At 64.0% G+C, this 16,012-nt stretch overlaps 1 protein-coding gene across 5 annotated transcripts in view; it reads right to left on the bottom strand.

Moving 5' to 3' along the window:
* Positions 1–1,344: 1,344 nt before the first annotated feature.
* Positions 1,345–16,012, bottom strand: part of ADAMTSL2 (ADAMTS like 2) — a 29,487-nt gene continuing 14,819 nt past the window's right edge. For 3 of the 5 annotated variants that reach the window (XM_080669021.1, XM_080669022.1, XM_080669024.1), the window contains 8 exons: positions 11,957–12,054; positions 7,617–7,743; positions 6,504–6,717; positions 6,098–6,253; positions 5,438–5,608; positions 4,621–4,797; positions 2,658–2,802; positions 1,345–1,962 (listed from right to left, as the gene is read on the bottom strand). In XM_080669021.1, the coding sequence (XP_080525147.1) occupies positions 1,844–1,962; positions 2,658–2,802; positions 4,621–4,797; positions 5,438–5,608; positions 6,098–6,253; positions 6,504–6,717; positions 7,617–7,743; positions 11,957–12,054 (1,207 nt within the window). In that variant the 3' untranslated portion in view covers positions 1,345–1,843. The other 2 variants (XM_080669023.1, XM_080669025.1) reach the window with 2 other exon arrangements.

The following is a 16,012-nucleotide window of genomic DNA, read 5'->3' as shown; positions in this document are numbered from 1 at the left end:
GGACAGGCCGGCCCGCCCTCGCGGGAACTTGGGGGAACTGGGTACAGCCCGATGCCAGGCAGAGCGGCCTCTCCTGTCCGGCCCGGGCGTCAGGGCTCTGCCCAGAGGGGCGGCGGCAGCAAGCCATGTGCGTTTGGGGTTTCCCCGGGTGGCTGTGTCCCTCTTGAAAGACTGGGACCATTGACCTAGACTCTAGCTCCTGGAGCGTGGTCGCGGGGGATGGCGGGGTCACCCGGGCCTTGTCTGAGCATTAGCACGGAAGGGCGACGGCTACGGACTGCACTGGCCTTTAGGACGAGTGAAGGTGGCGCTGGTGAAGCCCTGGGCACAGCCTGGCACACAGCAGGCACACAGCAAGTGCTGGCCGGAAGGAGGACACAGGGGAGAGGAGATGGGGTGCGGAGGAGGGCGAGGAAGCGCAGGGGTCAGTGACGGGACACGGGGTCACGGCGACTCACCTCCACTGGAAACAAGCCAGTGACCTTGAGCAAGCCCACCCCACGGGCCTTCAATGTCACTCCGTCACCCCACCCTCCACACCGTGTGTGGCCCCTGCTCTGGCCCCACGTCCCGGGGAAGCGGCCACTTGCCATCCTGCCACCTGTCCCCAGAGGAGACCGGCTGGGGCAGCTGGGCCTGGACAGTCCTGCCGTCCCGCGGAGGGGGGCACCGGTGTCGCCCCTGGCTGCAGGACCCACGTCAGTTTCAGTGCCACGACACCCCCATCTCTCCCTCGAGGCCTTTGCCAGCGGCTTCCTCCTGCACACGCCCCCCCCTTTCCTCTGGGAGACCCCCTCCTGCCGTCGGGCCCGTCCACACGTCACCTCCTCCGGGGAGCCCTCCTGTGTCCCTTCACCCCAAGGCCAGATTACGTAACCCTCCTGTGAGGTCCAGACACAGTCATGGCGGGCATTTCCCATGGTGGGCATTGCTCGGTGTGGTCCACCCGCCTGCCTCATCCCTCTGCCCCACCCAGCACATCCCGAGGCGAGTGAGGCTCAGATCATGGGGTTCTCACCAGCACCAGCACCGCCATGTCCTGCAAGGACCCTCCTAGCGCCCCTAGTCCTCCCAGGCCCTCGTGTTTTACTCGGGGCCTCCGGGCACCCCAGGTCCCCCACCCCCAGGTCCCCACCATCAACAGCCTCAAGAATTGGACTCGATTCTGACTCCAGCATCGAGTCCTGGTGCCCCTGGCACCCGTGCCTGCAGGCTCCCCACCCTGTCCCCTGTCCCTCCTCGGGGAGCCCAGCCCTGTCCCCAGCCCCGAGGCCTCGGCAAACCTTCCTCGGGGGTGCGCTGGGCAGCCCGGCCTGACTCAGCCACTGCGAGCCCCGGGGCCGCCATAAATAGACACTTTATTAACGTGCAGGTGCCGGCGGAGGACAGACGGGTGTGCTGGGAGGGTGCCTCTTCCCGGGCGTAAAGTGCGGTGGGCCCCCCCCGGCCCCCTCCCCCACCCCAGCGCGGGCTTGGCTGGGAGGCAGCGGGTGCGAGGATGGGCGATGGAGCTCCTCCGGGAGGAGTCACCTGGGTGGGCCCGGACCCCAGGCGGCCCCTCCTCCTCCTGCCCCGCCCTCTCCGCCGCCCTGGAGGCAGCCAGGACCTTCCCAGGGCTGAGCAGGCTTGGGGGGGCAGGAGGGCCGGTCCCCTCCACCTCTGGGCTCTGGGCCCCAGGCCCTGGGCAGGGTGCTCAGGCCCTAAGAACGACGGCCCACCGTGCGGGCTCCCCTTCCCGGGAGAGCGGAGGCTCAGTTTCACATCTTGGCGGCCCGGGCGCCCTGCGGGGAGTGTCCGTGGGGCCCCAGGCGGGGCGCTGGGTCTCGGGCAGCGGCGGCGCGGCCTAGGAGTGGGGGGGCCGGCAGGAGCGGCAGCACGCCTTGCTGTAGTACCAGTGGCCGCACAGGTTCACCTTGATGGCCAGGGCGCAGTTGGTGCCGGGCTGGTCCTGGCAGCTGTCGTCTGGGGAAGGGGCGCGGGGGGGGGGCATGGGCATCAGGATGGGGCCGCCACTCCGCCCGCCCCCTCCTGCCCTCCGCTGAGGGGAGGAGGTGAGCGCAGGGCAGCCCTGGGTGACGGAGCACCCGTGGACAGGTGGCCCGTCTGTGCCCCTTCCAGGTTCGGGGGCATCGGGCCTCCCAGCCCACGGCGGGCACCCCAGCTCTATTTCTCTGCCAGCCCAATGCTGCCCCCCGTCCCAGGACCGACACGGGTCCCCACAAGCAGTTCAACCTGCGCAGGGGGAAGGGTGATGTCCAGGGGCCAGGGTTTGGAGGAGTCGCTGACCTCACCCCCAATGTACCCCTGGGAGGCCCACAGCGCCCCCTCGATGCCCAGCTCGTCCACCTTCCCAGTGCCCGAGCCAGAGACACATTCAGCCCCTCGCCCCCGCATGCCCAGCCCTGAGGCCCCGCCCCGCCCCCCCCACTGCTGCCCCCCTCCCCCCGCCGCCGAGCCCCTTCTCTTCCCAAGGAGCAGCGTGGCCCCTGGGGACCCTGACCACCAGTCAGGCCTCGCCTGCCGCCCCTCCTGCCCTCGCCGCCCGCCAGGCTCCGCCATCCCCGGGGGAACCTCCACGCCCTACCTGGTCCCCTGGGCGACACGCCCAGGCCCTGGCTCTTACCATGCCTCCTCGGGAAGCCATGCCCCCCCCTCACCTGGGGGCTCCGTGGGGCAGGGCTGCAGGTCACAGGCCAGTCTGCCCACAGGCTTCACCAGCGGGTCGCAGCCTCGGACAATGTCGGTCCCCTGGTAGCACTTCACGTCACGCATCCTCACGCCCGCCCCGCACGTCTTGGTGCACTGACGGGGGAGAGAGGGCGTGGAACCACCATCGCCGCAGGCTGCCGAGTCCCAGCTCAGCGGGGCACACACAGCTCGGGTGACGAGGGCAGGGGAGGGCACCGGCTGGCAGTCAGGAGACTGGTACTCAGCCCCACCCAGTGCTGCCTCCGTTTCCCGCCTGCACAGGAGGGGGGGAGCCTCCTCTCTCCGCGATCCCCCCAGGCTTTCCGGGGTCCTTCGGTGCCCAGGACGCGGGGCCGGGACCCAGACCACTGCTCTCCACTCCAGTAAAGAGCTGTGTTTGCCGTGGGCCAACTGCACGGCCCCCCCAGCCCCCCTCCGCGGCTCACTGTCCTGATGTTGCCCTCGGAAAACCCCGCTGAGCTACCCAAACACCAGGGACAGCTGCTGACCCCGGTTAGCCCCACGTCCTCCTGCCAACAGCCCACAGGGCGGCTCCCCTCGCTCCCCCGCATGGCTGACCCCACGTCACCCAGGCCCGTCTGGGACCTGGGCCCCGGCCCTGGGCCCATCCTCCAGCCCCTACGCGGAGGAGGATGGGACTTAGCGGGGAGCGCCGCCCGCCGTGCCCGAGCGCGGAGGACAGCCAGCCTTGGGTGGACGCCCCAGGAGCCTCTGGATTTGCCCTGGCACCTGCCCCTCTGTCCCTGGGGAGGGGTGGAGCAGCTGGAGGAACAGGCTCTCACCGAGCCTCCCACACCCACTGTCCCCCACTGCCAGGCACCCCTCCCCCATTCACTGTCATGGGGTAATATAGGGGGGCCGCTCCCCCAGCGCTCCCAGGCTGTCTTTTGGGCTCCCCCCTCACCCCCAGTTCATGGCTCTCCCCCTTCGGGGTTGGCACCCAGCACAGCACCTGCACCTAGCAGGTCCTGCCCGGCCCACAGCCGCCCTCCCGCCCACAGTTGCCCTCCCGTCCACAGCTGAGGCCCGATGTCCTTTTCAAGGGGCAGGTTCAGCCTGGCTTCTGGGGACCCCAAGCCCTAGCCCAGCCACACCTGCTCCCTTCCCACCTTCACCTCTTAGCTGAACCCAGACGTTTCAGGGGGACCCCTTACACCCTGACATGTCCTGATCACCATAGCCACTACCAGGGGTGGGCAAACTTTTTGACTCGAGGGCCACAATGGGTTCTTAAACTGGACCGGAGGGCCGGAACAAAAGCATGGATGGAGTGTTTGTGTGAACTAATATAAAGTCAAAGTAAAGGAGCGGAGGGGAGAGCAAGAGAACCGGAGAGAACAGCCGGATCCGGCCCGCGGGCCGTCGTTTGCCCACGGCTGCACTAGCCCCTCCTAGTCCCCCTGGCTGACGCCTCCCGCAGGATCAGGAGCGTTGCTGCCCTTCCTCCCGGCTTCCTTCTCCCCAGTGCACTGTCCCGCCATGCCGCTGCACCCGACCCTGCATCCTGCCTGGACTCTGGTTCCCGCGGCCAGGGCGCTATCTGACACAGCCCCGCAAGCCCTAAGGGGCCACCTGCCTCTGAACGCTCCGTGACGAGGGTCAGGCACAGGGTTGTGAAATGCATGACTTAAAGGCTGCCATGCAAGGCCCGAAGTGACCCAGACTAAGAAAGGCCCAGGACCAGTGCTGCAGGGATCCCAGAGGTGAGATCCAAGAAGGCTTCCTGGAAGAGGTGGCTCTCGCGCCAGCTGACCTGGCAGAGTTGAGAAGCTTTCCAGGGATAGAAGCCGTGATGGAGGCTGACAAGGGGGACATGTGGGGCGCTTGGGGCAGGAGCGGAGGTACCGAGACGGGATCAGACCTCGGGCCTGGCCCCGGGCGGCCCCCGAGCGGGGAGCAGCAGGTGCTCACCTCAGACCACGGGCTGGTGTACCACTTGAAGCAGGGCCTCTCGAAGCACGTGCTCTCCTCGGGCGGCTTCGTGGCCAGCCCGCACTCAGGGCCGCTGCGCGTCTGCGGCTTCCCGTTGGCCAGCTCCATGCACAGGACCAGCCTCTTCTTCACGCCTCGGCCGCAGGTGGTGTTGCACTGAGGCCAGGGAACAGACGGGGTCAGAGGCGGGGGGGCAGAGGCCGGGACACGGCCCACGCGGCTGCGGTGGTAACGGCTCAGTCAGGAGCCACCGGGTGAAATGCTGAGGCGGGTGGCATAATGGCCGAGAACTCTGGTCGGTGACCATTCGGCCCCTAACGGGTTTGATCCAAAGCAATGTAGCAGAGAACCAGCTGTTTTGAAACAAAATGGTTAATGACCATTTGGCCCAAGATGACTTGGCGCCTGGCGGTCGCCGGAGACAGCTGGTGGAGAACAATTGGCCTGAAACCCCAGGTTGGGGCCCTGAAGTTGGTCATGAGAACAAGGACCCGGGGGCCAGGAGCGAGTGGCCACTGCCTTCCCCGTTCTCCCCACATGAGGAATGTGGGGGCCGTGGGGGGGAAGATGGGGGGGGGCGGGGAACCCGCACACATCGCCGAGCAGTCGCCTACTGAGATTGGGACGTTTTAAGGAGTCCTCCTACCTTTTTGCCTTTTTCTACTGCAGACGAGTTTCTAGTGAATCGTGCGCTACCCTTTACGACGGAGCCCTCCTGTCAACCACTTGGCCCTCCCTGGGCTCTCAGCCACGTGCCCCCCAGGCTGGGGTGCTAGGCTGGGCCCCGCACACTCACCCGCTCCCAGTCCTGGGCCAGCCAGTGGGCAGGGCAGTTCTTGTCCCCGCAGGGGTGGATGGCCAGAGGCTTGGTCTCCATCTGGCACTGCGACTCAGGCACCACCCGCCCGTCGCTGGTCTTGCAGTACACGTGCCTGATCATGCGGCCAGGGCCACAGCTTCCGCTGCACTGCAGGGGGACACGGCGTTAGGGCCCGGCCCGCTCCCAGCACCCCTGACTTCATTCCCCAGAGAGAGGACCGCCCCCGCCGCCCCCCCCCCAGCATGGGGCGCTGTTGCCGTGGTAACCACGCTTTAAATAACATTTTCTGTGCTAATTACAGAAATGCTGCACGCTTGATGGAAAGCACACAGTAAAAGCCCAAGTGGTCATCTGTGTGCCCCGCACCCAGCGGGCACCCCGGGAGCATCTGAGCATCTTTCCCGCCAAGAGGGACAAAGACGACATTCGGGGAGACAGACAGAGGGTTATAAAGGGGGACGGCCATGGGGCCCCCGTTTTTGGATCAAGGTCTTGATTCGTAGTAACAAGGAGAAAGGCCAGTTCTTCCCCCACATCCTCACGCCGGAAAAGGGGGGGGCCTGAGGCACATCCAGGCATAGCGCCAGGACCCTCGCCAGCCCTCGAAGCGCCCCCTCCCCGGGGCCCTGGCTTCACCGGCCCCCAGTCAGAGACGGTCCACTGGCGGTCACAGGGGGGCCCCGTGCAGTCCTTCTCCCGCTTGGGCCTGGTGTTGGGGTCGCACAGCTTCTCATCCTCGGAGCAGCGGATGTCCCTGGTCACCACGCTGCGCTCTCCGCACTTGGCCGGGCACTGAGGAGCCGGAGCGGGTGCGGGAGCGGGTGGGGTCAGGACTGCCTGCAGCACACGCCTGGCTCCCGCCGGCCCGCACACAGCCCCTCCCCTCCCACGCACCCTCCCACGCACACAGCCCCTCCCCTTCCACGTACCCTCCCACGCACACAGCCCCTCCCCTTCCACGTACCCTCCCACGCACACAGCCCCTCCCCTTCCACGTACCCTCCCACGCACACAGCCCCGCCCCATTCCTGCGCACGCGCACCTCGGACCACTCGGACATCTCCCACTGCGGCCCGCAGTCCGTGTTGCGGCAGGTCTTGCGCTCCTCGGGCCGCACGGCGTCGGCCGCCTCGCACAGGTCGCTGTACACGGAGCTGTCGAAGCCGGGCGACAGCATCTTCCAGCAGCGCACGATGCGGAACTGGTAGCCCTCGCCGCAGGTGCGCGAGCACTCGCTCCAGCTGCTGGTCTCCCACCTGCTCGGAGGGGCGGTCCTCGGTGACCCCGCCTTCCTCCCCCCACTCCCCCCCCCCGCCGTGCCACCCCACCCCCCGAGAAAATGCGCCCCCTGCTCGCTCCCTGCGTGGTCCAAAACCGCAAGGGCCAAGCCAGACAGGACACAGGCGAGGTCCCACCGTGGAGCTGCTGCCTGGGGACCCCAAGCTGTGGGAACACCTAAGTGGGGTGCGGGTGGGCACCTGGAATGGGCGCTTGGCCTGCCTGGGTTGGGGGCTGCCTCTATCTGCTCTCACCCACCTGGCCTTCCATGCTATGTGCATGGGAGCGGGCGGGGCTGCGTGCGTGGGAGGGGGCGGGGCCATGTGTGCGGGAGCAGAGACCCCGGGGGTGGGGAGCAGGCCAGGAGGAAAGGGCGTGTGGCAGTCAGGGACAAGGCCAGCCGCTGGTCCCACACTGACGGGTGACAGCGGGCTGGTACCTGGGGCTCAACCAGGCCCCTGCTCCAGCTCCTGCCATGAGCGTGGCTGGGAGGAGGGCACCGCGAGGCTTCAATCTCTGACCATCAGGGAGGCAGGACAGGAGGCCGGGGCCAGAAGGACGGGCCTCCCCCACACCCCAGGGAATCTGAGGTGTAATCCCTGAGGGCTCATAAAACTCTGGGCAGAGGTGTCACCCTGGGTGCAGAGTAACATTCAGAAAGGTTTCTCCGTCTGCCGAGAAAGGCACTGATTGAGCACCTACTGTGTGCAAAGCACAGTGACAGAGGACACTGCAGACGCAGAGGGACCCTGGCGGGCAGGGGGTTGCGGCCCCGCCCACAGAGCCCCCTGGAGGGAGCAGGATTCAGACTCCTCGGCTCCTCTGGGCAGAGCCCAGCCCCCACCCCACACACACCTGCCGGGCCCTGGGGCAGTACCTGGGCTGGCACTCCCTCCCGGCACAGAACTCCTGCACGGGCTCCGGGCGGGTCAGGGCGTCGCAGTAGCTGTCCTCCACCTGGATACCGTCGTAGCGCACGCACGTGGCGTAGGTCGACATGACCCCTGGGTTCAGGAAAGGGACAGGCCTGTGAGCCACAGGGGGGCACCCTGGAGGCCACCTGGCTGCTCAGAGCCCAGCCGCCTGGTTTACATGGACGACAAGGACAGCAGCCAGCTTACAGAGCATGACAGGGGAGCTCAGGGCAGACAGCTTTGTGGGTCCGAACGCTCTCTCTGCCTGTGTCCCAGGGTCTGACCTCTTCTCTCTGTACCCCCCTCCCCGCACCCATTCCAGCCCAGGCTGGGCACCCAGTTCATGTGGCACAAACCCTGGGCTTTGAATAAACTCAAATTGGCCTCTATAAAGGCACAGGCAGCCGGGGGTCACTGATTTCCGTTCATGCAACAACTACCCATCTATGGGTGAGAGGGTGGGTGAATGGGTGAGTAGGTTGGTGGGTCGGTGGGTGGGTGGATGGATGGATGGATGGATGAATAGGTTGGGTAAGTGGACAGGTGGGTAGATGGACAGGTTGGTGGATGGATGGATGGATGGATGGATAGGTTGGTGGGTGGATGGATGGATGGATGGATGGATAGGTTGGTGGGTGGATGGATGGATGGATAGGTTGGTGGGTGGATGGATGGATGGATAGGTTGGATGGATGGATGGATGGATGGATAGGTTGGTGGGTGGATGGATGGGTGGATGGATGGATGGATAGGTTGGATGGATGGATGGATGGATGGATGGATAGGTTGGTGGGTGGATGGATGGGTGGATGGATGGATGGATAGGTTGGTGGATGGATGGATGGATGGATGGATGGATAGGTTGGATGGATGGATGGATGGATAGGTTGGTGGATGGATGGATGGATGGATAGATAGGTTGGTGGGTGGATGGATGGGTGGATGGATGGATGGATAGGTTGGTGGATGGATAAATGGATGGATGGATGGATGGATGGATGGATGGATGGATGGATAGGTTGGTGGATGGATGAATGGATGGATAGATAGGTTGGTGGGTGGATGGATGGATGGATGGATGGATAGGTTGGTGGATGGATGGATGGGTGGATGGATGGATGGATAGGTTGGTGGGTGGATGGATGGGTGGATGGATGGATGGATAGGTTGGTGGATGGATGAATGGATGGATAGATAGGTTGGTGGATGGATGGATGAATGGATGGGTAGGTTGGTGGATGGATGGATGGATGGATGGATGGATGGATAGGTTGGTGGATGGATGGATGGATGGATGGATAGATAGGTTGGTGGGTGGATGGATGGATAGGTTGCTGAATGGGTGGATTGGTGGATGAATATGGAACAGAAATCTAACCATTCCAGCCCTTTCCATCCTCCCCGGATATTATATTAGCTCTCAGACTCCTGCCCTCCTGTGGCGTGTTCCAGTTCCCATCACATCCCCCCGGAACCTTCTGTCTCCAGTGCTGTGTGTGTGTCCCTTTCTGGGCTCCGCAAATCCCAGAGGACGGCCGTCTCTTGCCTCATATTGCTAATTCCTTGACCCGCCTCCGCCCTTTGCTGCTCTGTCCTCCTCCCCAGCACCAATGCCTGGCACCCGCTGGGACACAGGCCACGCTCACAAGCAGTGGTGGGTCCCTGCCAAGGAGCCAGGATGACTCAGGGTGGCAGTCAGCACTGGTGACGGCCTGGGTGGGGGTAGGTTTGCTATTGTCGTTGTTACTCTGTGTGTGTGTGTGTGAGGGGGAGAGAGAGAGAGAGAGAGAGAGGCGCCTTCCTGAATGATGGAGAAGTGGAACCCTCCCTCTGGGTGGCCAGTCCCCCAGCAGGAGGCCAATGTGTCCATCCCTGAGAGCCCGCCCCCTCCCCCTCCCTTCCCTGTGGTGCTGAAGGCCAGCACTCCTGCCTCCGAGCCCCAGCCTGGATGGAATGAAACAGCCTGGCACACAGTCCACTAGGGGATTCTTCTCTCTTCTGTGGAGGACCAGCCAGGCTGCAGTCACTGGCCGCTCTGCCAGCCTGGCTGCTCAGCCTGCAGGCCTCTCTGTGGGGGGGGGGGGGGCGGGGGGCTCCCTGGCCAGGGCCGCTGGGACTGCTCCAGGGCTCAGACATCAGCTCCGGGGCCCAGGGAAGTCCCAGCCGGGGGAGCCGCAGACCCTCGCCCAGTGCCCGATTGTTCATTCACTGCTCGTCCAGTGGGGACCCGGCAGGCCCCCAACAAGAGAGACTGGAGTTCGAGTCCCAGCTCAGTCTCCCCTGGTGGGGTGACGTGAATACCGTCAGACTTTCCAGGCCTCAGCTTGCTCGTCCCCAAAATGCGGACATCCCCAAGAAGCCGGGAGAGTCAGAGTACAATTTTGGGGGCCCCCCTCTTCCTGCCGCAGTCTGGAGCACAGTGCCTCTCAACCCTTCCTAGACAGGGACCCCTGCCTTGAAATCGGGGACCACGAAACAGGGGATGGAGCTAGGGGTCCCTGGCTCCCCTCCCGTCACCCCTGAGCCCTGGGGATGCGAGGGACTGAGGAACCTTTTGAAATCATTGAGACGGAGAGTAAGAGCTCGCCCGCATTTGCACCGCCCCCCCCCCCCCCACCAGAGAGGAAAGGAAGCAGCGCCTGTGTGGCTGAGCTGGGAGACAGGAAATGCGCCTCCCTGCCCAAGAGGCCTTCTGTGAGTGCCCGGCGAGGCCCTGGGCAGCGAGGCCCTGGACAGCGAGGCCCTGGACAGCAAGGCCCTGGACAGCGAGGCCCTGGACAGCGAGGCCCTGGACAGCGCGGCCCTGGACAGCGAGGCCCTGGACAGCGCGGCCCTGGACAGCGGGGCCCTGGACAGCGGGGCCCTGGACAGCGAGGCCCTGCTGTGTCCAGAACGCTGCACAGTCAGACCGCACGTGCATGGGAGGGTCGCCACCCCCAGCACCTTGAGAGGAGCTGGCCTCAGTCCTGGGGACCAGATGCAAAGCACAGAGCGTGTGGGAGGGGTGGCGAGGGACCCAGCCCCCCGTGTCACCTCCATCCCCGTGACCACTTTGGACAGGTGCTCGGCCCGCTCTGCAGGTGGAAGCGCAGGCTCCCAGAGGTTAAGCATGTGCCAGGGGTCAACCAGACAGGGCATCTCAAGTGCTCACTGACCCCACAAAGCCTGGCTCGTGCCCTGGCCGGTGTGGCTCAGTGGATACAGCTTCGGCCTGCAGACCGAAGGGCACCTACCGGTCAAGGGCACCTACCTTGGTTGCAGGCTCTTCCCAGGCCCAGACCCTGGTCAGGGCTCGTGCAGAAGGCAACCAATCGATGTGTTTCTCTCCCATCGATATTTCTCTCTGTCTTTCCCTCTCTCTCCCACTCTCTCTAAAAATCAATGGAAAAATATCCTCGGGTGAAGATTAAAAAAAAAAAAAAAAAAAGCCTGCTTGCACCCTCCTGGTGTCAGGGGACCAATGGCGTGCCCACGTCCTGCTCAGAAGGCAGGCCCCGGGTTCCAGCAAAGAGCCGAGCGTAAGGACCCGTGTCCCCTCCGAACCCTGCAAGCCACCTCGCCAGCTCCTCCCCGGAGCCCATGCCCCGAGATGCCAACCAAGGCTGCAGGAGGTGTGACCACACCTGGACCACGGCTGCCCAGGTCCGGCCAGTGGCTGGCCCCGTTCTCCTCACTGTCCAGACTGCAGGGGCATCCGGCTGAGGGGAGGGCCCGGGGCGGGACCCAGCTGTTATCCAAACCCAACTCGGCAGTCCCAGGTGTAGGTAAGGTGGCACTCGGGTCTCCCTGCCACATCTGCTGGCTCTGACCTCGCAGCACCCCCCGGGGGAGGGAGGGGGGCAGGGCTGGCAGCAGATGGAGCCCGGCCCCTGGTGGCCCTGGTGGCTGCGGCCAGTGCCTCCGTGTGGGGGCGGCCAGTCAGTGGGCAGACAGATGTGGGTTCAAGTCCTGGCTCAACACTTACATGTGCCTGCTTGTCAGGTGCCACCAAGGGTCTCAGTCCCCCTCCCACCTCCTCCCCGGATGAGGTCCTAGCACTTGAACCAGGCCCTGGGTCCTCGACCACGTGGGTCTGTTCCCCCCTCCTCGGTGTGCTGTGAGCTGCTCACCACCCAGATTTCTTCCTTTGAACCCAAAGGACACCTGCTCTGCGAATGACCACGAGGAGGAGCATTTGGGGGGCATGCATCACGCCCAGGAGGCCCACACCCCGCTCCCCGTGGTCCGCAGTCGGCAGCACACCCCCACCCCTGTCCCGTGAGACGCCCTCCCCGGTCAGCGACGCGGCCGGCAGCCCGGGTACCTGTGGTGCAGGTGGCGCTGCAGGGCTCGTGCGAGGAGAGCTTCCACCGGTACATGTCCGCCGGGCTCACGCCTTGCTTACGGGCCTTGGGCCTGGTCCTGGGAACAAGGCCGAGCAGAGACGGGGTGAGAAGCCTGGGCGCTCACCGACAGGCTTGAGCTCTCATCGGGCGGGGGGGGGGGGGGGGGTGTCCTCCCCGTGAGGGGGGGCGGTGTTTTATGGGACAGCACCCCGTCCTGAGCCCCAGGCAGCGCCCCAGCCGTTAGGGTGAGAGAGCCCACTGTCTAGGCCAGGGAGACGGGCGGGGGCACCACGGGCGGTGTGGATGTGACTTCGTCCAAGCGTCCTGCACTGAGCTTGCCACGGCTCCTTCGGGGGGAGGTGTTGGGGAGGAGAATGTGGGCCAAAGCAGCCCCATACCTCCCCCCCTCGCCTCCCCAGGAAGGGGCGTCAGAAGGCACCTCTGTGCTGGGACTGTGCCAGGGCCTCCCCAGCCAGGATTCCGATTGAATGGGGCCACCAGCCATTCGCCTCCAATTATCAAAATAGAAAACTCGGCAGACGGGGGCGTGGCGGCCCCCCCAGACGCCGCTGCCCAGGTCTGCCGGCTGTTCTGCGAGGAAAGGCACGCACTTCCCTGCCAGCGACCAGCCAGCGACCAGCCGGGATTCTTGGCCGGAACTCGGGCGGCCGGAGCCAACTATTGTTAGGGCTGCTGGCTTCTCTGAACCGGTGGGTGTGCTGGGCCCAACCTCCACATCCGATGTGGGCTCCTCAGGGACTCGGAGGGGAGCAGGGAGGTGGCCATGGCGAGGCGGCAGCTCCCTGGGCTCCGACACGGTGGCTCGGCTCCAGTGGGCCCACATTGCCCCGCCTTGACCTCCCTCTGGGGACACTGCAGCGGGCCATCGCCTCCCTGAGGTCCTGGGCGGGGGGGGGGCTGCGAGGAGGAGCTGACTGTCACAGGGGAAATCGGGGCGCAGGACATGCCCCTGAAAGGCCTTCCCGTCTCTTCTGAGAAGAGATACTGGTTGGACTTTTTCAAGTGGAGGCGAACGGCTTCACACTTTGCTTTTGCAGGAACATCCCCTGAAGGCCCTCCAGCTCTGAGGACCAGGAAGAATCTACCCACGACCAGGAAGTAATGAATGAATTGATGAGGCTGCATAAACGGAGGGGGGGTGGGGGCGAGGGGAAGGCGGTGGGAGGTCGCAGGCAGTAATGGGCAAGCAGTGGCTGGTTGCACAGCTGCTCAGAGCCTGCAGGGCCCCCTCACCTGGTGGCTTCACAGCAGGGCCCCCCAGCCCTTTCCTAGTACCCCAGGGAAGGGGAAAGTCCCCCCCCGCCAGCCTCCTTAAAAATGAAAGGAGCCTTGCCAAAACCGGTTTGGCTCAGTGGATAGAGCGTCGGCCTGCGGACTGAAAGGTCCCAGGTTCGATTCCGGTCAAGGGCATGTACCTTGGTTGCGGGCACATCCTCAGTGGGAGGTGTGCAGGAGGCAGCTGATCGATGTTTCTCTCTCATCGATGTTTCTAGCTCTCTATCCCTCTCCCTTCCTCTCTGTGAAATATCAATAAAATATATTTAAAAAAAAAAAAAAAATGAAAGGAGCCTGGTTGGTGTGTGGCTCAGTGGTTGAGCGTCGACCTAGGAACCAGGAGGTCACGATTTGATTCCCGGTCAGGGCACAGGCCTGGGTTGCAGGCTCGATCCCCAGGGTGGGGCGTGCAGGTGGCAGCCGATCCATGATTCTCTCTCCTCATGGATGTTTCTATCTCTCTCTCCCTCTCCCTTCCTTTCTAAACCAATAAAAACACATTTTTAAAAAACGAGAAGAAACTCAGGAACTGTATCGATAGTATTGTAATAACTATGCCAGGTGGGTGCTGGACATATGGGGGGGGACACTAAACGCTATGATGTCTAACTGCTATGCTGTACACCTGAAACCAATACAAAATAATACGGAATGTCCACTGTAACTGAAAAAGAAAAAAGTGAGAGAAAACGTGAACAGGCGCTCCTCCCACTCACCAGTCCCTGTCCCCTGAGACCAAAGGGCCTCAGCAAGGCCTCTGGGGGGAGGACCAGGGAGGTCGCCCTCATACTTGATTGGAAGACGCTGAACTGTGCTGTCGGCCCCCCACCCTCCGCTCAGCAGCTCTGAGTCTCCTGAAGAACAAAGGTCACGAGGAGGTCCCGCCGGAGCCTCTCCCGAGACGGGCCATCTTCATCTAATTACACGCTCCCCAGCCAGCAGGCGGGTGACTCACTGCACCAGGGAGGGTGGCCAGTTTAAAATAACCCTCGGATGTCAAACACCAAGGGTATTTCTCAGTGGGCTGCCACTGTGGGCGCACAAAGGCCACACGCTAACCTGACCAGCTGGGGGGGGGGCCTGCACGGAGGGTCCCACAGACTCACAGACCAAGAGGAACCACACGGGAGGTTGGAAATGGAAACGTTTGAACGAACAGCATTCAAGGCGGGTGGTTAGTGCCCTGGGCTGGGACTGTCCCTGACAAAGGTCAGCCTTGACCTCCACAGTCTGTCGTCTATTTTTGCATATACAGTAGCATACCTGCCATGGGCATGCCTTTGCAATAGCGAAGTCATTTCCTTTTCTCCAGCCCCCTCCCTGCACCAGAGCAGAGATCCCCTCAGCATTGTTATCTGTTAATCCTTGACTGCCTGCTACCCTGCACCCCGCTGTGTAAAAGAAGCACGTGTCTCTCATTTTACTGTTTATCCAGCCCCAGGGGTTCCCCCCGCTTGGCTCTCTCCCGCCTCCCTAGTCCATGATTTCATGTCCCCCCCCCCCCGCCAAGTCTTGCCCTTTGGTTCTGATGCATAAACTAAGGGACAAGACAGCCATTCTCCGGAGCATGTTCTCGGTCCCTTGAAACTGCTTCCCGGCAGCTGTGGTCAGTTCAGTTGGAATCAACTCAAAAAGATCCCTACAGGTTTGGACATTCCTCACGTGGGCACCACGCATCGCTCTTAGCACCAGAGCGCGACACACGCAGCCGCTCTCGGTGCCCGAAGAAAAACACCCAGGAAATCGCTGAGTCCCAGCCCTTCACCCGCTGCCTCCGTCGGGAAGGGGGACGGCGCCCCGCAGCCCTGGGAGTCCAACGGCTGGGCTGGCTGGTGACTGCCCCTGGCGCTGCGAAGCTGTGTCCCCGGCCTCCTCCGTCCCACCCCGGGCAGCTCAGGCTCCTCCCACCCCGACAGGTTAAGCTCCTCCCACCCCGGGCAGGTCAGGCTCCTCCCACCCCGGACAGGTTAAGCTCCTCCCACCCCGGGCAGGTTAAGCTCCTCCCACCCCGGGCAGGTTAAGCTCCTCCCACCCCGGACAGGTTAAGCTCCTCCCACCCCGGACAGGTTAAGCTCCTCCCACCCCGGACAGGTTAAGCTCCTCCCACCCCGGGCACGTTAAGCTCCTCCCACCCCGGGCAGGTTAAGCTCCTCCCACCCCGGACAGGTTAAGCTCCTCCCACCCCGGGCAGGTTAAGCTCCTCCCACCCCGGGCAGGTTAAGCTCCTCCCACCCCGGACAGGTTAAGCTCCTCCCACCCCGGCAGGTGCGGCTCCTCCCACCCCGGACAGGTTAAGCTCCTCCCACCCTGGCAGGTACGGCTCCGCCCACCCCGGCAGGTCCGGCTCTGAGCGGTGCTGGTTTATAAATGACCCAGAAGCGCCGCCTGCTCTGCTTCTTCCCCCCAGGCTGTCTCGGACACGCGCTCCCAGCGTCTCGGTCTGGCGGCGGGGCCCCCCTTGATTGTTGGGGCTGTTCTGAGAAGATGAAAATAACCTTTCCTTTCTGGGCCGCCCCTTTGATTTCGCCCTCTCCGGGGAGCAGACGCGACTTCCTGTGTTTGGACAACTCGCCCAGACGGGGCTATTTCAGGCCGCGTCAGCCTGGTGGTTTCCCGCCTCTGCCTCAGCCCTTTATCTTAAAAGACCATCTTTGGTCTCTGCCCGGCTGCACCCTTTGATGGCTGCCAGCGGGGGGCCGTCCATCGCCCCGCCCTCCCCGCCGCCTGGGCCTCTCGGA

Source organism: Plecotus auritus (assembly GCF_963455305.1).
Source record: "Plecotus auritus genome assembly, chromosome: 5".
NCBI lineage: Eukaryota > Metazoa > Chordata > Mammalia > Chiroptera > Vespertilionidae > Plecotus > Plecotus auritus.
Note: the sequence above shows the minus strand (reverse complement) of the source record. Positions and strands in the feature narration are given on the sequence as shown.